The following is a 14,588-nucleotide window of genomic DNA, read 5'->3' as shown; positions in this document are numbered from 1 at the left end:
GACTGCATTTCTGCTCAAATCCACATAAATTTATTATCATAATACTTTAATCACACTTTTTTTTTTTTTCTTTTTTTTTTTTTTTTTAATTAAGGAAAGAATTATGGCCTATTTGTGTGAAACCTTGAGCAAAGGAAACATATCCTGACTGTACACATGCTGTACACATTGGTGAATGCATTTAGGATGAGATTCCTTATTAGAAGAAGTTGTAAAAATACTGGTAGAAAGCACTTGAGTGTAAATTTAAAGCTTCCAGTATTTCTTCTGCTCCTACTGGTTCTATCCTTTCAGGCTAAGAAAAAGTTAACCTGGCATACACATAAAGCAGACAGAACTTATCTTCAGGTTTTACAGGGAACTACTCCAGATTATTTTCCAAAAAGGACTCCTGACTGGCAGGCAAGATAGCTTGCTGCTCTCATTTGTCAGTTTGGAGTTTCTTTCCACCCCCAGATCTGTTTTTCGTCATTTGACAATCCCATGAAGGTCGTGATATTGAGTAATATGGTAACACAGGTCAAGAAGATATTCTAGTCTCCCGCTTCATGAAAGAACGTTCCACATGGGGAAGCATTATAAGAAAAAAAAAAAAAAAAGCAATTAAATAAAAAAAGAAAAAGCAGGGGCGAGCCAAAACATAAATCTGCCCTGTTCAACACTGCACACATTTGTCAACATTTATTATCATAATCTCTATTCCACTTCCACAGTGAGAATTACCACAGAGATCTAAGTTAAATTATAATGACTAGGTGGCAGGACAACTCACAGAGATTTGGAAGCAGGAAGTTTATATAGCAAGTTTCATATATAACAACATTTGTTACTGTCTATTGCATAATATGGAAATACCTAGATCCTTAAACTAAAGGGCATCTACATATGATTAATATATACATCATCCATACTTAGACAAGTAGACTACCCTGACCCAACATTTCCGCAGACCCATCTTTCATAGAGTGTAAAAGTTCATGCACCTGAATACCTACAGTGCACAGGTTATAATACATAGGGCTGGAACCTCTGGAATGACAGCAGTCACTCCAACAGGCCCAAGCAAATTTGAGACAAAAAGAGCAGAAATCACTGCATTGTCTGATTAGCACTAGCTACTTACAGTCACCGAACACACACGGAACTACTTCTTCAGAGCCTGAGCACCCTGCCAATTTTATTTCATTCAGGACGAGAAACCCGACAGACTTAAAACCACGGCCCTCTAGTAGCAGCAGGATTTTGCAAGCCCCCTCAAGCAGCAGCCATAAACGCTGGCCGCCGGCTTGCTCTGGGACCCGGCGGACAACGCTGGCTCAGCCGCACGGCCCGCTCCCCTCCGTTCCCAGCCGGACGGGCAGAGCAGCTCATCGCGGCGGGAAGGCGAGAGGCGTCTGATGGCCGTGAGACACCGCCAGCCGGTGGCTCCGCCATCCCCGTGTCCACCGGCGCTGGCTTGCCGCGATACAGCAGTCTCGACCCGCCGGTGGCCGGCAGGATGCCGGCCGAGGGCGGAGGAGAGGGGTCGAGTCAGCGGCAGCACGGCCCTGCGCGGCCCGCTCCCCCTGCCCTTCCCCAAGGGCAAAGCAGAAGCCGGAGGGACCCCGCAAGGATGCGGGAGAGGGAAGGAAGGGACGCAACGGCTCCCTCAGGCCGCGGGGCCGCCGCCTGCCCCCGAGCACCACCAGCGCCCGGCGGCCGCCCCCAGCCCCGCGATGTGCTCACCAGGAAGCGAGTGGAGCTGGTGCCCTGATCGATGGAGCCCACCAATGGCCCCAGCACCATCCGGTTGGACGCGGCCATGAGCCCCGCTCAGCCGCCCGCTGGGTCCCCTCCGGGTCCCTTCAGCGTCCCCTCTGGCCCGCGGGTAACGGCTGCCCCGACACCCCCCGGGCAGCTCGCGGCCAGCGGCGCGTGGCTGCCGGGTGAAGCCGGCGGCGGCGGCGGGGGGGGGGCGGGGCGGGGGGCGCTGCCGCGCGCGTAGTGACCCGGCAGCCAATCAGAGATCGGGGCGCGGCGGGGGCGGAGGGGCGGGGGGGATGGGAGGGGGGGGAGAGGGGGCCGGGCGGGTCACGTGACGGGCAGCACGCAGCCCCCGCCCCCCCCCCCCTCTACTCTCTCCCTCTCTCTCTCTCCCTCTCTCCTTCTCTTTGTCTCTCCCTCTCTTTCTCCCTCTCTCCCTCCTCCTTCTCCTCCTTCTCCTCCTTCTCCTTCTCCTCCTTCTCCTCCTCCCTTCCCTCTCCCGCCGGGAGCCGCCGGCTTGAGGAGGAGGCGTTCCCTGGGGGCTGCCACTGCCCTCTCGGCGAGGGTCTCTGGAGAGCTGTGCGAGGCTTGCCGTGGGAGCCTGGCTGGTTGAGGTCCCGGGCCCCCCAGCCTGAGGCGGCGTTCCCCGATGCGAAATCTGTTTTCGCCTTTTTTTTTTTTATTATTATTTTTTTTTTTAACCGAGAGAGCGGCAAGGAGCAGCCCCCAAGCCGGTGTGGCCGGCGGAGCTGCCGTCCTGAGGCGGGCTCTCGCCTCAGAGCGTCAGTGCTGGGGAGCTGCCAAGCGGAGATGTCCGCTGGAAATCTTCGCTTCGGAGGCAGCGTTGCTGAGGAGGTGTTCGGAACTGAGTCACCTCCGCACCAGCTGAGAAAAAAAAAACCAACCCCAAAACGTTAACCAACCCCAAAGCGGCTTGTTTCATCTTTCAAAGCTTTACTCTGCGTCAAGCGGGAATACTAAAAATGGGATTTGCAGCCTTCTTTCCTTACTACGTGTTGGCAACTAGCGTTTCAAGAAAAACTGCTGGTGTTGCAAGAGCCGTGGCAGAATTGCAAAAGCTAATAACGCTGACTGAAGCAGATGAGAAGTTACCCAGCCACACACATTGCCAGCCAGCCAGGCCCCCTCAGACGCCAGAAAATAGATAGGGCTTTGCTGTAACTCCCCATTAGTGGTAGTTGTCTGAATTCAGGGTGTTTAGTTAGCATTGCTGTCTGGTAAGCAAAATCTGATTGCTGCCTCTTGGTCATGTTTTGCGTGACATCTTACCCAGTGCTCCCAACATAAGCTTTTTTTTTTTTTGTCAGTACTTCAGCTAGCATCTGGGAGCCGTGTTTGGCATGTGCACAGTGCTGTCTGCTAATGTGTAATTAATAGCAAAGGGTTTAGTTGCAGCCCATGGTTATAAACTCTGAAATCAGGCAAATACAGTTCAGTAATAAGATATGTGTTTTCAAGAGTGAGAGTAATGAAATGCTGGAATGAGTGAGAGTAATGAAATGCTGGAACCACTTCCCAAATGTTATGAAGGATTCTCTATTTTTCTAAAATTTTAGAACCAAGACTGGTATTTTTATTTAACGCATGCTCAGTTTTATTTAACACAGTAGATCGATTTACTCAGGGGTGTGCTGCAGCCCATAGAGAAGGATCCACAGCCATACTGAGAAGTCATAACAACCTCTCCTGGTTTTGCAAGAGACTTTCCCCTCTACATCCTTTAGCTCGCCTGCGGCCTCTAAAGCCATGGGCAGCGACTGTGGTTGACTTCAGAATTTCATGCCAGGCTACAGCAGCTCCATGTTGATTGATGAGTCAAGGAATTAGTCTCATGGGATCTCATGGGGTCTGTGTTCATTAGTATAATTGCTAGGAAAAGCGTGGGGCTTGTGATATATGTTTTGTTTCTTTTAAAAACTACCATGACGTCGTTTTAGCTTATTTAACTTGAGAAATGGTATGGGTATTTTCAGCAAAGTTTGAGGTCTGTCAGGATCCAAAAATGGACAAAACAATGCCCTAGCTGATATATATGTAAAACATGAACCACTACTGCACCTGTGTAAAATTTTACAAAGATCACTGTGTTGCAGAAATTTTATAGGAGGTGCAGATCTACAATTTTCTTTGGTATTCTCTAGCCTATGTATTTTCCTAGATCAAAGAACAGGAGAGGTGGTAATGATAACCTATGCCATTTCTTTAACCTCCAATAGACACCCAAGAGAGACAGAAGAATCCTGCCAGAAGCTATAAAATATAGTCAGGGAGAATAGTTATTCTTCCTAGCTTATTTAATAGCATACTCTCCATTCTTTTCAGTGTTTGAAGAGGGCATTTTTTTTTTCCTGTGGTATTTATTATAGGTGAGCATTATTATTTGCAGTACTGATGATAGAGCTAGTAGGCACTGTCTGAAGGAAGCTGCTTGCAGGGGAAGGAAAAGTGAAGCTGTGGCCATACCTTTCAGGTAACGTGGTGTGGGACCACACTCTGCTGAGAAAGTTTTGAAGGAATTAGCTTCCTTTAAAGGGAGGAAGGAGTGCGGTTATCTGTGTGGATTAATTTCCTCTGCTTCCGTCTGAGATCTCTCTGAGGCAAGTCTACACAATGCAGCCTAAGGTGTTAGCTATTCTATCCCCTCACTGAAGAACATATAAGATGGGGAAAAAACCCCACCAAAGTCATATTTAGGAAATAGTAATAGTGCTTTCTATACATTAGTATTCATGACGGAGGGGAAGATTTCAGAAGTTTATTTTATGCTTATGATAACAATCTTGAGCTTGGCAGAAATAATGGAGGAAAACTCCATTGAGTTGGTTGCGGAAAACTTAATTACAACCAAGTTGAATTTGGTTCCCCAAAATATGACATTTGTGAGGGTGGTGTGCAATACGAATTCCTGAAACTGGTGCTCTTGTTCCACATGCAGCTTTTTGCCCTCTTGTTCTGCAGACTGAACTCCATTGGAAGTTTTCTCCACCTCTGAATATTGCCCCACTATATATGCATATATATTTAAGGTAGTAAGCACATTTGAAATGCATTAATTAAACACACAAATATTTACAATGTATTTTTCAGAGACAACATAATTTGATTCCTAGAGAACTATTTTCAAAGGAAACAATTTTATTTGTTTGTTTTGGTTTCTGTGTTAGTTTTCTCTCCATCTCAGCAGAATGGAGGGACATTGGATATTAAATTCTGCTATTTCTGACTGATTGCTTTTTATTGACCTCAAGTTAAGGACAAAATGTGACTGCATCAGGCTACTCCAAGCATGTGATACAGTATGAATTAAAGAGTGGCTGCCAGAGGGCCACAGATCTTTCCCTTCTGCGTCTTAGTGACAGAGAGGGCTTGGCAGCCCAATCTTCCACTTCTTCCCCGATGCCTGATCTTTGTGTTCCTCAAGGAAGAGCTGAAGGCGACTATTTTGAACGAGGCTGGAACAGGTGTAGATATAAAGTGTACAGTGGGCCAGGATAAGGAGTCACGCTGCCACAGACACCCTTTTGCCTACTGGGAAGATGAGTGGAATGTGTGAGGGTGCGTATGCCTGCACACGTGGATCAGTCCAGGCTCTCTGGCTCCAGGAGCAAACACAAACAGAGCATGACCTTGTCTGCCAGTGCCCTTCCATTTATATAGATCATCTGCAGCACCCAAACTCAGTTCACCTTTCAGAGATGCAGAGGAGGGAGACAGAACGAACAGAACTCTGTTCTGTCTCCATGGTTTATTTTGGAAACTGTCCCCGTGCAGCACTCTGTCACCGACTGGCAAGAACAGTTTTATTGTGAAGCCAGGACTTGCGGTGATGCAATGAATGTCTTGCAGGATGCATTTTACTTCTGACCTGATATTAGACAATAGTTTTCCCTGAATGACATTTTGCATTCAGAACTTGAGAAATTTAGAAACCTCTGAGAAGTGCTTGCAATTGCTGTCTTTCTGTTGGATAAAAGTAAAACTTAGATGAAATAAATTAGCATCTTACAGATAACTAATACCGAGTGCTTTGAAAAGCAGTTATGAAACCAATAAATCTCTACATGCATAATATCTTTCAAATCAGAATGGAGAAATCAGAAAAAAATAATCAAGAATTCGATATAGATAAAAGTAAGCATTCTTGGGAAATAAAACTAATAATTCAGATAAATATAACTATGCTTTAGTGGTATAGTAGATACTCTGTGTTTCAAAATCCTTACCTCTGAGATACTCAAGTGTTCTAACTTCCATTAAGAAATATTGCAATTTGCTGCAAAATTTAGTTGTGAAAGAAAATGTACACTGCATGGAAGATAAGCATTAAAACTGAGTTAGTTTCCTATTAGTTTCACAGCAGCTGTACTTTGCTACTTTTTTTTTTTTTTTTACTTAGTTTTGTCAAATGAGATAATTTAGTTCTTTCTCCACAAACAGATGATAGGACCAATTGGGCTCCTTTGGGTCTTTTCTTTCACTTTCAAGTTGACAGAAACATCTTGTCACATATATTGTTTTTGCTCTGGATAGTGGATATTTCAAAAAATAAGCTTGAGTAAAGTTGCTGGGTATGATGCTAGGATTAGAAAAAAAGGTGAATTGCTATAAATACCAATATTTACCACTTTTATCTCTAAATCCTAGCTTGGGATTGAAAATTTAGTAGTACACATGCCAGGCTCTGATTTCCATGGGTAGTACAGATATTAAAACCAAGAAGCAGCAATGGAATTGTATGGAAACCCTAACACTGTCACTACCCTGGATTTTAACAAATTGTATTAATTCTACTGTAACCTGAGCTCGTAGAAAATGCAGAAGAGCAACTGAAACAAAGCAGAAAAAATGATGTTTCAAGTTAGGGTTGCCATAGGGTACAGAAGGATAGTGTTTATTAAAACATATCATCAAATACGTGTTCATTTTGTAGAAATATATTTAATGATCTTAAGAAAAAAGCATATTTAATATACTTAAGAAAATACATCCCATACTTTCAGTTTCCTGTTTCAGTTTTGTTATTGTACGCTGAATTGCTGTTCAAATTCCTCAGAAAAAGCAAAAGAAAGAGAATTTAGAACTGATTGTTGTATAGTGGTCTAGTAATTTATTCAAGAGTATCAGATGGCCCCAGAATCTGCACATTTCTTTGACTATGAACTTGAAAACCCCTTGTGGAAGTGTAATGCTTCTGGTTTTTACAGATAAGGAGATAATGGAGAAAGGCTGAGAGCAGCTGAAATACTCTCCACGTAGCAAGACAGCAGAGGTAAAGGACCTCTTTCTCCGAGGTCCAAAGGCCCTGCATTCCTTAGCCACTGCATTTCTTGGGAATCAGTAACTGAATTCCTGTTGACCTGAGAGAGCAGGACTGAAGAATCTAATAATAATTTGCAGATGCAGGATTCTACAGGGTAAATTGATCTAGCTGCACATAGATCCTAAATGATGATGTTTTTTACTGCTACCATCCAGATCCCAGCTGTGCACAGTTTCTGCTTATTGTGCAACGAGTCTGGTTCTTGTTGGATCCTTTCTTGTCTTGTCTGAGCTCATTAATATGGCAGAAAACATACCCAGACAAAATAAAAGCAGATTGTTTTCTGCCAAGAAGCTGAAGTGACTCACTTACTGTAATGAGTGCCAGAGCTGGTGCAAAAGCAGTGCTTTCCACAGCCAGGAGCATGGGAAAGGTTAAGTAGGAGATGATGTGGAGGAGACTAAGGACAGCATGAAATATTCAGCAACTGCAGCCTCTTAGGTTGCCTCAGCTGCTCACAGACCTCCAGCCTCCATGTCATAAAATCAAATGCTAGTTATCTGGTGGGAAATGCTAGAGATATTAGTGCCTACACTGTTGTCAGGAAGACTGAACTATACTGTCTGGTTTTGAGAATAACTGTTTCAACTTTACATCACAGAACTAGTGTATCTCAAAAAACTGATGGGGAACTCAACTATACAAAGGTCTTCTGGAGATTCTTTATGCTCTGGTTATATCCTAAGGCAAAAAAATGTTAGGTACCAGCAGCTGGAGTTCTTGGGGACTGGTAGGCAATGTATGAAGAGAGCCTGAGAGGGCCTGGGCTTAAAAAGAGCTCAGGCTTTAAAAGAGAAGGCCTAGGGACATCTTACTGCTGCCTGTAGCTACCTAGTGGAAGGATATAGAGGAGATGGATCCAGCCTCTTCTCAGAGGTTCATAATGGCAGGACATGAGGGAAGAGACATCAGCCAGAACACATATATTTCTATTTAGATTCAAGGAACGGCTAGAAATAAGCAACTTTTTTTTTACAAAAAACTACTTCTGTCCCCCTTAGTGGAGGTTATCAAACACTGGAGCAGATGCCCAGAGAGGCTGTAAATCTCCATCCTTCAGGGTACTCTGACTAACCTGGTTTAACTGGTCATGCTTTAAACAAAGGTAGGTCCACTGGGCCAACTTCCTTCTAGCCTACATGATTCTGTGTTTCTGTGACTTTTTTTTAAGAGAGCAGAAAGCTAGTGTACCAGTGGATTACAGTTCTTGAGAAAAGTGAGCTATGGCTAAACAATCTCTTGTCTTTCCTTCAGAAGTACTGCATTCCAGTTTCTGTGTGACATGTCTTCAAACAGAATCAGAAACAAAAAACTTGCTTAAAAAAAGAAACAGAAACAAAATGACCCCAGGATTTCTGCCACTACCTGCACCATTTCCAAATGCTTTCACAGGTCTGTAGTACTTCCTAGTCCACAGTGGTTTTAAAAAGAAGTTACAGGGTGACATTCTCTATATTTTTAAGGTGTAGACAGTCATAAGGTCATCCCGAGACAGTCATTCACTGATGTCACCTTTCCCCTAAATACATAAAAAATGCCCTAAATGTCATAAAAACATACAGAAAAATACATTTAAAATGCCCTAATTATGCCCTAATTAAATAAAAGTGTGGCTGGGTGTTAGCAATAGGCATGAATGATATTGGAGAGTATCTTAAAGTTTTGAAATATAAAAAGGCAGAGCCCCACGGGCATCCAAGGGGTACAGTGATTCTTCCGTTTTAGAGACTGGAGGTCTAGCAAAGCATACAATTTCAGCTAATCTGATAGGAAATTTGGCTACATTCTCATGCAGAAACAAGGTATGTGTGTAAAGGGACACCCCATAAGAAAAATATGCTTCTTAGAATGATATTCTGTAAATGTCACTTACATTGCAAGTGGAACTACTGATAACTTTGATGATTACTTCCAAACCCAAGCTATCAAGGACTCGGAAGCAATTCAAATCCCATCCTCAGATTTCACAGCATCAAGGAATTCCTTGCCAAAAGAGGAGCATGGGACATGCCTTTGCTCAGTTTTGAACTTTTGGGTCAGTTTTTAACTGAGGTAGAAATTACTACTAGATTAATAGTTAAACAGATATATAACCTAACACAGGTGGTTAAAAATAAAAGAATGAAGGCACAGGATCAAAGCTTGATATGGTAATTGGATAACCCAGACTTAAGAGCTGCTGCCAGATTAAAACTTTCCCCTTGTTTTTATGTCCCTAATGCTATGTGGTTTTGAGTTTTCTTATTTCTTAAAAGGAAATAAGAAGTTAGATGTTTTAACGAAGGCTCTGTAATCCCAGCAAGGACTTGATATTTACATTCCACTACTGGTGGATAATGCTTAAGATATGTAGTCTCAGCAGATCCTAAGAAAGAACACAATAAGCTACCTACTGAATAGGCAAGATCAGCAAAGCCTGATTTATAGGTAAAAGCAGTCTGAAGAGATTGGGTGTTTGATATGTCCTATAAAATTTGTTCATTATTGCTGACTCTCCCAGCAGTACTATAACATTTGGGAATCCCTTCCACAAGAGTTTCTGAAAGTACCATGAATTTATGTTGTGAATCTAGGGGCTCTGTATGTAGGGTGAGAAATACTGGCTGATATAGTGTGAGAAGCATCCCTGCTCTGGTGGATTTTGGTTTCTAGGAAAAAAACCCTGGATGGTCCCATCCATGATGTCAGAAGCAGCCCTGCATCATAGCCTTTCCTTTTTTGAAAGGGAGCAGTACCAATATTTTTCTTAATGGCTGGACAGAGAGAGGTAAAGTCTCAAGTGTGATTTTAAAGGATTCCTGGAGGCTGAGTCCTGCAGAAAGGCTAAAAGTTATTCTTCTTAGTAACTTTTTTTTTTTTTTTACCCCTTTCTTTTTCTTTCAGCTGTCCTAGCTGGTGTTGCAGGAGCTGTAAACAGTTCTGGGCACTGAATCAAGCCAAGAAATGGACCTTCTTTTCTTGTATTACTTTTACTTCAAAGCTTTGCCTTTGGTGGTGAAGGGGTCTGAAGTTTAGTCTAGGACACCCTGAATTAGCAGCTAGATACTAAGAAACCAAAGTTCCTTAAACATCTTCAGTCAACAAGAGTATGAAAAGTTGAAACATATCAAGTAGGTATCATTAGGACAAAAAGCCCAGTCACTCAAAGAGAAAGTAGATACGTGGACTGATCTTCAAAGACCAAGTTTGATATTATGGTTTTATTGTGTGCCTTCTGGGAGTACATATCTTAAGCATTACTTAGGACAGCTAAGCCACGTGAGTAATTATGTGCACGACACACAAAAAGATTGCTTGTCTGAAACAGAGGCTGGCTCAGCCTTTCTCTCCTGGAAGGCAAGGATGAACTGTTCACCACACAGCCCAGGCCCAGAACAGGAACCAGCCTGCAGCAGTCCAGGAAACCCAGGGTAATTCCGGTGCTGATCCGTGCTTCTGTCAGAGCCAGCTGGATTACAACCATGCCTGAAGGGCAGGATGTTGGACCAGAGGCAAACGTAAGGTTTGTCTTTCCCTGGAGAGGCCATAAGGTAACATTTACACAGGTTGTGCTGCAGGTAACCAGAGGGGACAGACTTGCATGCTGGATTCTGAAACACAGACACTTGTGTGTGCAACAGGAGATTTTGTTTGTTACAGGCTTGTTGTATGTGCAGCTATGCAGTTATAGCTATTACAGTAGGTTGTTATGCAGTCCTGTACATGGTCAAATTATTTGAATCTTATACACTGGATGAATGGTTTTCCCACAGCAGATTCCTATTTTTTTTTTAGTAAACCTCAAGACATCATTTCCTGCTCATGTTTTCTGAGGTAAATTCCTGGTAACTGCAGCACACAGTAATCCTGTTATTCCCTCATATTCCAGGCCCTTTGACATTTCAGTCTACCCAGCAGTAGTTAGTGAAGAGAATGTGCTTATGTCATCATGATGGCCTACATTTATTAACTTCTGTCTAATTCCATTAATGGGCTAAGTCCATTATCAGGAGAGCTTTCCCAAAAGCATTTGGTTTGGCTCTCTCCAGGTTACAAAACTTGTGCAGGAGCAGGAGCTCCTTAGGGGCAGAGTTGAAAGCTTGAGAGGAAACTACTCCAGCTGCCTTGTTTGTGAGTCATCTCCCTGAGTGCATTAATTTCTGGAAGCTGAGCTGATCCTTCTATACAATTTAATAAAATTCTAGTGGCTACAAAAGAGTGATTTGTCTGTATATACTCCTTATTGAGACTATTAGGACAAAAGACAATAGAAGCATAGATAAAATCATAGGGCCAGACATTCAGGTGATTAACATCTGCATAGCAGTGGTAAAATTAATCTACTTATTGCAGACATAGAAAAATCACCTTTATAATGACATTATAAATCTCCTATTATTCTAAGATAAATTTACTTGCTGACTGTTTATTCTGTGTGAGATTACATTTTTTGGGTATAGTGATGCAAAGAAATGTAATTGCTAACTTTAGCCTCTTTTATACATTCATTTCTACCATACTGTTTGAGATAGGGAGTCACCCTGAGGCAACACCCTGCTCAGTTTGATCTCATGTGCTATACATGTAGCTTATTCTTTCTGTTCTATACAGAAATAGTAATCTGGCTAATGACCAAGACGCCTCACAGCAAGTGCACCGCAGCTGGATGCTTCAAAAATATTTAAAGAAAATTCTTGCTCCCCCTGCAGTCAAAGGAAGCTTTTGCAGTGAATTTAAGGAGACGTGCATTTCTCTCGTAGCTGTCCTAAAATGCACTTGATGTTTGTGTGTATGTTTGCTTTGCTTTATCATTGCTTACTTAGGAAAGAAACTAGATTAAAATTTTAACATCAAGATACATTTCTCTTGGATATCTTGGCTTATTATCTTTGTTTGCTGTACTTTTGTAAACAAGATAAACAACGAGTAAACAGAAAAACCTATTTCCATGTGGTATTTTGTACAAAGTTCTCAGATGATTAATGGTGGAGCATGTGAGTCTGCTAAACAAAAAAAGGACAGAGACCATCAGAAATTTGAGAGGGATTTGAAATGCAGGGAAGTACTGTTCTGATTAATTTGCAACAATGCTTTAAAGCATGTGGATTTTACAAATAAATGGTATTAACACTCTATAATTCTTACATATGTTTATAATATACATGATTTAGTATCTTTTTTAATCTATTTAATGCAAACACATATATATTTTGTATAATATTTTCAGATCTCATTAAAATAATACCACATTATACATCAAATAGCATAAAGTAGCAGTCAGTTTTCTAGGAGTTTAATGCCATTGATTTTCATAGAATAATTGGGGTTGGGAGGAAGCTCAGGTTACCTCATTACCCTCTAATAAAATTTTAAAAAGTGGGTTTTTTTCCTCTGAAGATTCAGTTATGCTATACCTTAAATTTCCAGAGGACACAGTATCCAAATAAAAGGATTTTTTTCCATACCTTCTCCTGGAAGGACTGATTCCTATTTTCCTTTTGCCTCTTCCTCTTTAAAATTCTGTAATAATTAGAAGCCTGGTATGAAGCACAGAGCTCTTCTGTGGCTGAAATGCTGTTTTCCTTATACACATCAACAGAAAGGTTTTACTTTTATCATTTAGACAACTCAGACAGAGGATATGAAACAGGTGACCCCAGCTAACAAAGCCTATTTTCTCATGACAGCTTTCTGGGAAGGAGAGGAAGGATTTAAAAACTGCATAACACAATTAAGCACTGAACATTTCAGATGCTTTAAAGTCATTTAAGCGCTATATATTTTAGCAAATAAAGGAGAGATTTTTTTCATCAAAATGGATTAGCTCTGAGAAGTTATTTTTAGCTTGGAATATTAACTTTCCTCCAGGTCAGTCTCATAAAATTTGAAGATAATATTTATACCATTTTACAAAAAAAATTTATCTCCTGTACTGAACACCCTGTACACTATCTTTTGGCTATGCAAAAAGCCCTTATCAGGTAAACTTTAAACAGCCAGCCTCCCAAAGAAATCTGATAGACAATCACTTGTTAAAGAAGAGGCTGTTGTGGAAGAAAGGTTGGAGGATATTTTTCCTCAATGTGTTGTGTCCTGTGTGTAGAGTGGCTGCTCTGTGGGTTCTGTATTGGTTATACAGTCACTCTGCCTCTCTTTTGTCAACTGGAGTTCAGAGATTAGCTTGTTCATAGCAAATTTCCCCTGTCATGGGGAAGTTCATTCTGTGATTTTATGGGCAATGCTCATTTACCTTAGGAGGCAAAGAATGAAGAACTGGGATGTGCTTGGCCAAAGAAGCAGGTCAAAAGTGGAGTTTCCATTTCTTAGCAAATCTTACAAAATTTGTCTAAACTCACTGATGCAAATCTCAAGAAGCCCAAAGTCTTTCTCACACCTTTGTGCCTTTAAACATGAGCCTTGCCACCTGCAGCAGACGAGGCCAAGAATTTTCAGTGGTTGTCGGCCTGAGGACGGAGGAATGAAAAAAAATTGTAAAAGAATTATTTTTTCCAATCTGCAGGTAAAAGAGCTTCTCAATTCCCAAATGGTTTCATAACAATCACTGGTTTTAGAGGACAGGACAAAGTTCCCTGCCCTTTGCTCTACAAAAACATCCACTGTTCCTCATTTCAGGCTGGTGTATATTGCATTAACAAATATTCTACCCTTTAAGAGGTACATCCATCCTCCTAATCATCAGGAATTCAATTTACCACTGAAAAGAGCAAGCAAAATAGCTTTAACTTTGACACTTTGAGGCAGGTTCTCCTCCTCATTAATGAGGACTGCATCCTACCAATACAGATCGGATCTATCTTTATCTGACAGCCCTGTGAATCAAGGTACTTTTAATTTTTCCTCTCTCCTAGGCTACTTCAAGAGCTGCCTATGAGATGAGAAGTGCCCTTTGATTACTTTACAAAGACAGTCAGACCTGCTCTGGTCATCCCAGAGGTCACATTTGTTGGCAGAAAAGGAAGCAACAGAATGGCTGAAGTTACCTCTTCTCTGCCTTCTTCTTAGCCACAGCTGAAAGGCAGCAAGGCAGTGACCAAGCAGCTTCTGCTCTTCAGGAGAGCTTGTGCTTTATGCTGGATGTACAGATGTGGAGAAGCTGAGGGATATAACTGGGGAGATAGAGATACGGTCACCTCTCAGTCTTTTCTTTAGAGTGATGTAACTGATTCAAACACTTCAGTTAAAAAAAGTCTAGTCCTTCAGGGCAGTCATCAGAGACCAGATCTTCTTCCACAATTTACCTTAGCAGTTGTGCTCCAGAGCACCTCAAAGCTACCAGAGAACATGATTTATAACATGACCACCTTTCTCTGAAGTCCTGAGTCTGTGAGTGATAAGCAAGCAACCTGCTTTAAGGGCAGCAAGCATCAGTCTTAATCCTGAGTTTTGCCCAGGCATAATAACAGGGTTCAAAGTACTGTGTTCTGATATAAATTTCTGTGACCATTGATTGCATCACGTATGACACATGGGTGAGTCAGGGATGTTGTGAAATATTTCTTAGTTA

At 42.0% G+C, this 14,588-nt stretch overlaps 1 protein-coding gene and 1 long non-coding RNA gene across 8 annotated transcripts in view; one reads left to right on the top strand and one right to left on the bottom strand.

The window, feature by feature from the left end:
* Positions 1 to 1,952, bottom strand: part of GK (glycerol kinase) — a 39,339-nt gene extending 37,387 nt beyond the window's left edge. For 6 of the 7 annotated variants that reach the window (XM_071750301.1, XM_071750337.1, XM_071750318.1 and 3 more), the window contains exon 1: positions 1,726 to 1,948. In XM_071750301.1, the coding sequence (XP_071606402.1) occupies positions 1,726 to 1,803 (78 nt within the window). In that variant the 5' untranslated portion in view covers positions 1,804 to 1,948. Of the gene's footprint in view, positions 1 to 1,725 lie in introns of all 7 variants that reach the window. The other variant, XM_071750357.1, reaches the window with a different exon arrangement.
* Positions 1,953 to 2,057: 105 nt separating this feature from the next.
* On the top strand, positions 2,058 to 8,425 carry LOC139799042 (uncharacterized). Its single transcript, XR_011727064.1, has 2 exons — positions 2,058 to 2,981; positions 5,186 to 8,425. It is a non-coding gene; the product is annotated as an uncharacterized lncRNA (long non-coding RNA).
* The last annotated feature ends 6,163 nt before the right edge of the window (positions 8,426 to 14,588 follow it).

Source organism: Heliangelus exortis, chromosome 1, assembly GCF_036169615.1.
Source record: "Heliangelus exortis chromosome 1, bHelExo1.hap1, whole genome shotgun sequence".
Lineage (NCBI taxonomy): Eukaryota > Metazoa > Chordata > Aves > Apodiformes > Trochilidae > Heliangelus > Heliangelus exortis.
This window is presented reverse-complemented; position numbering and strand designations above follow the sequence as displayed.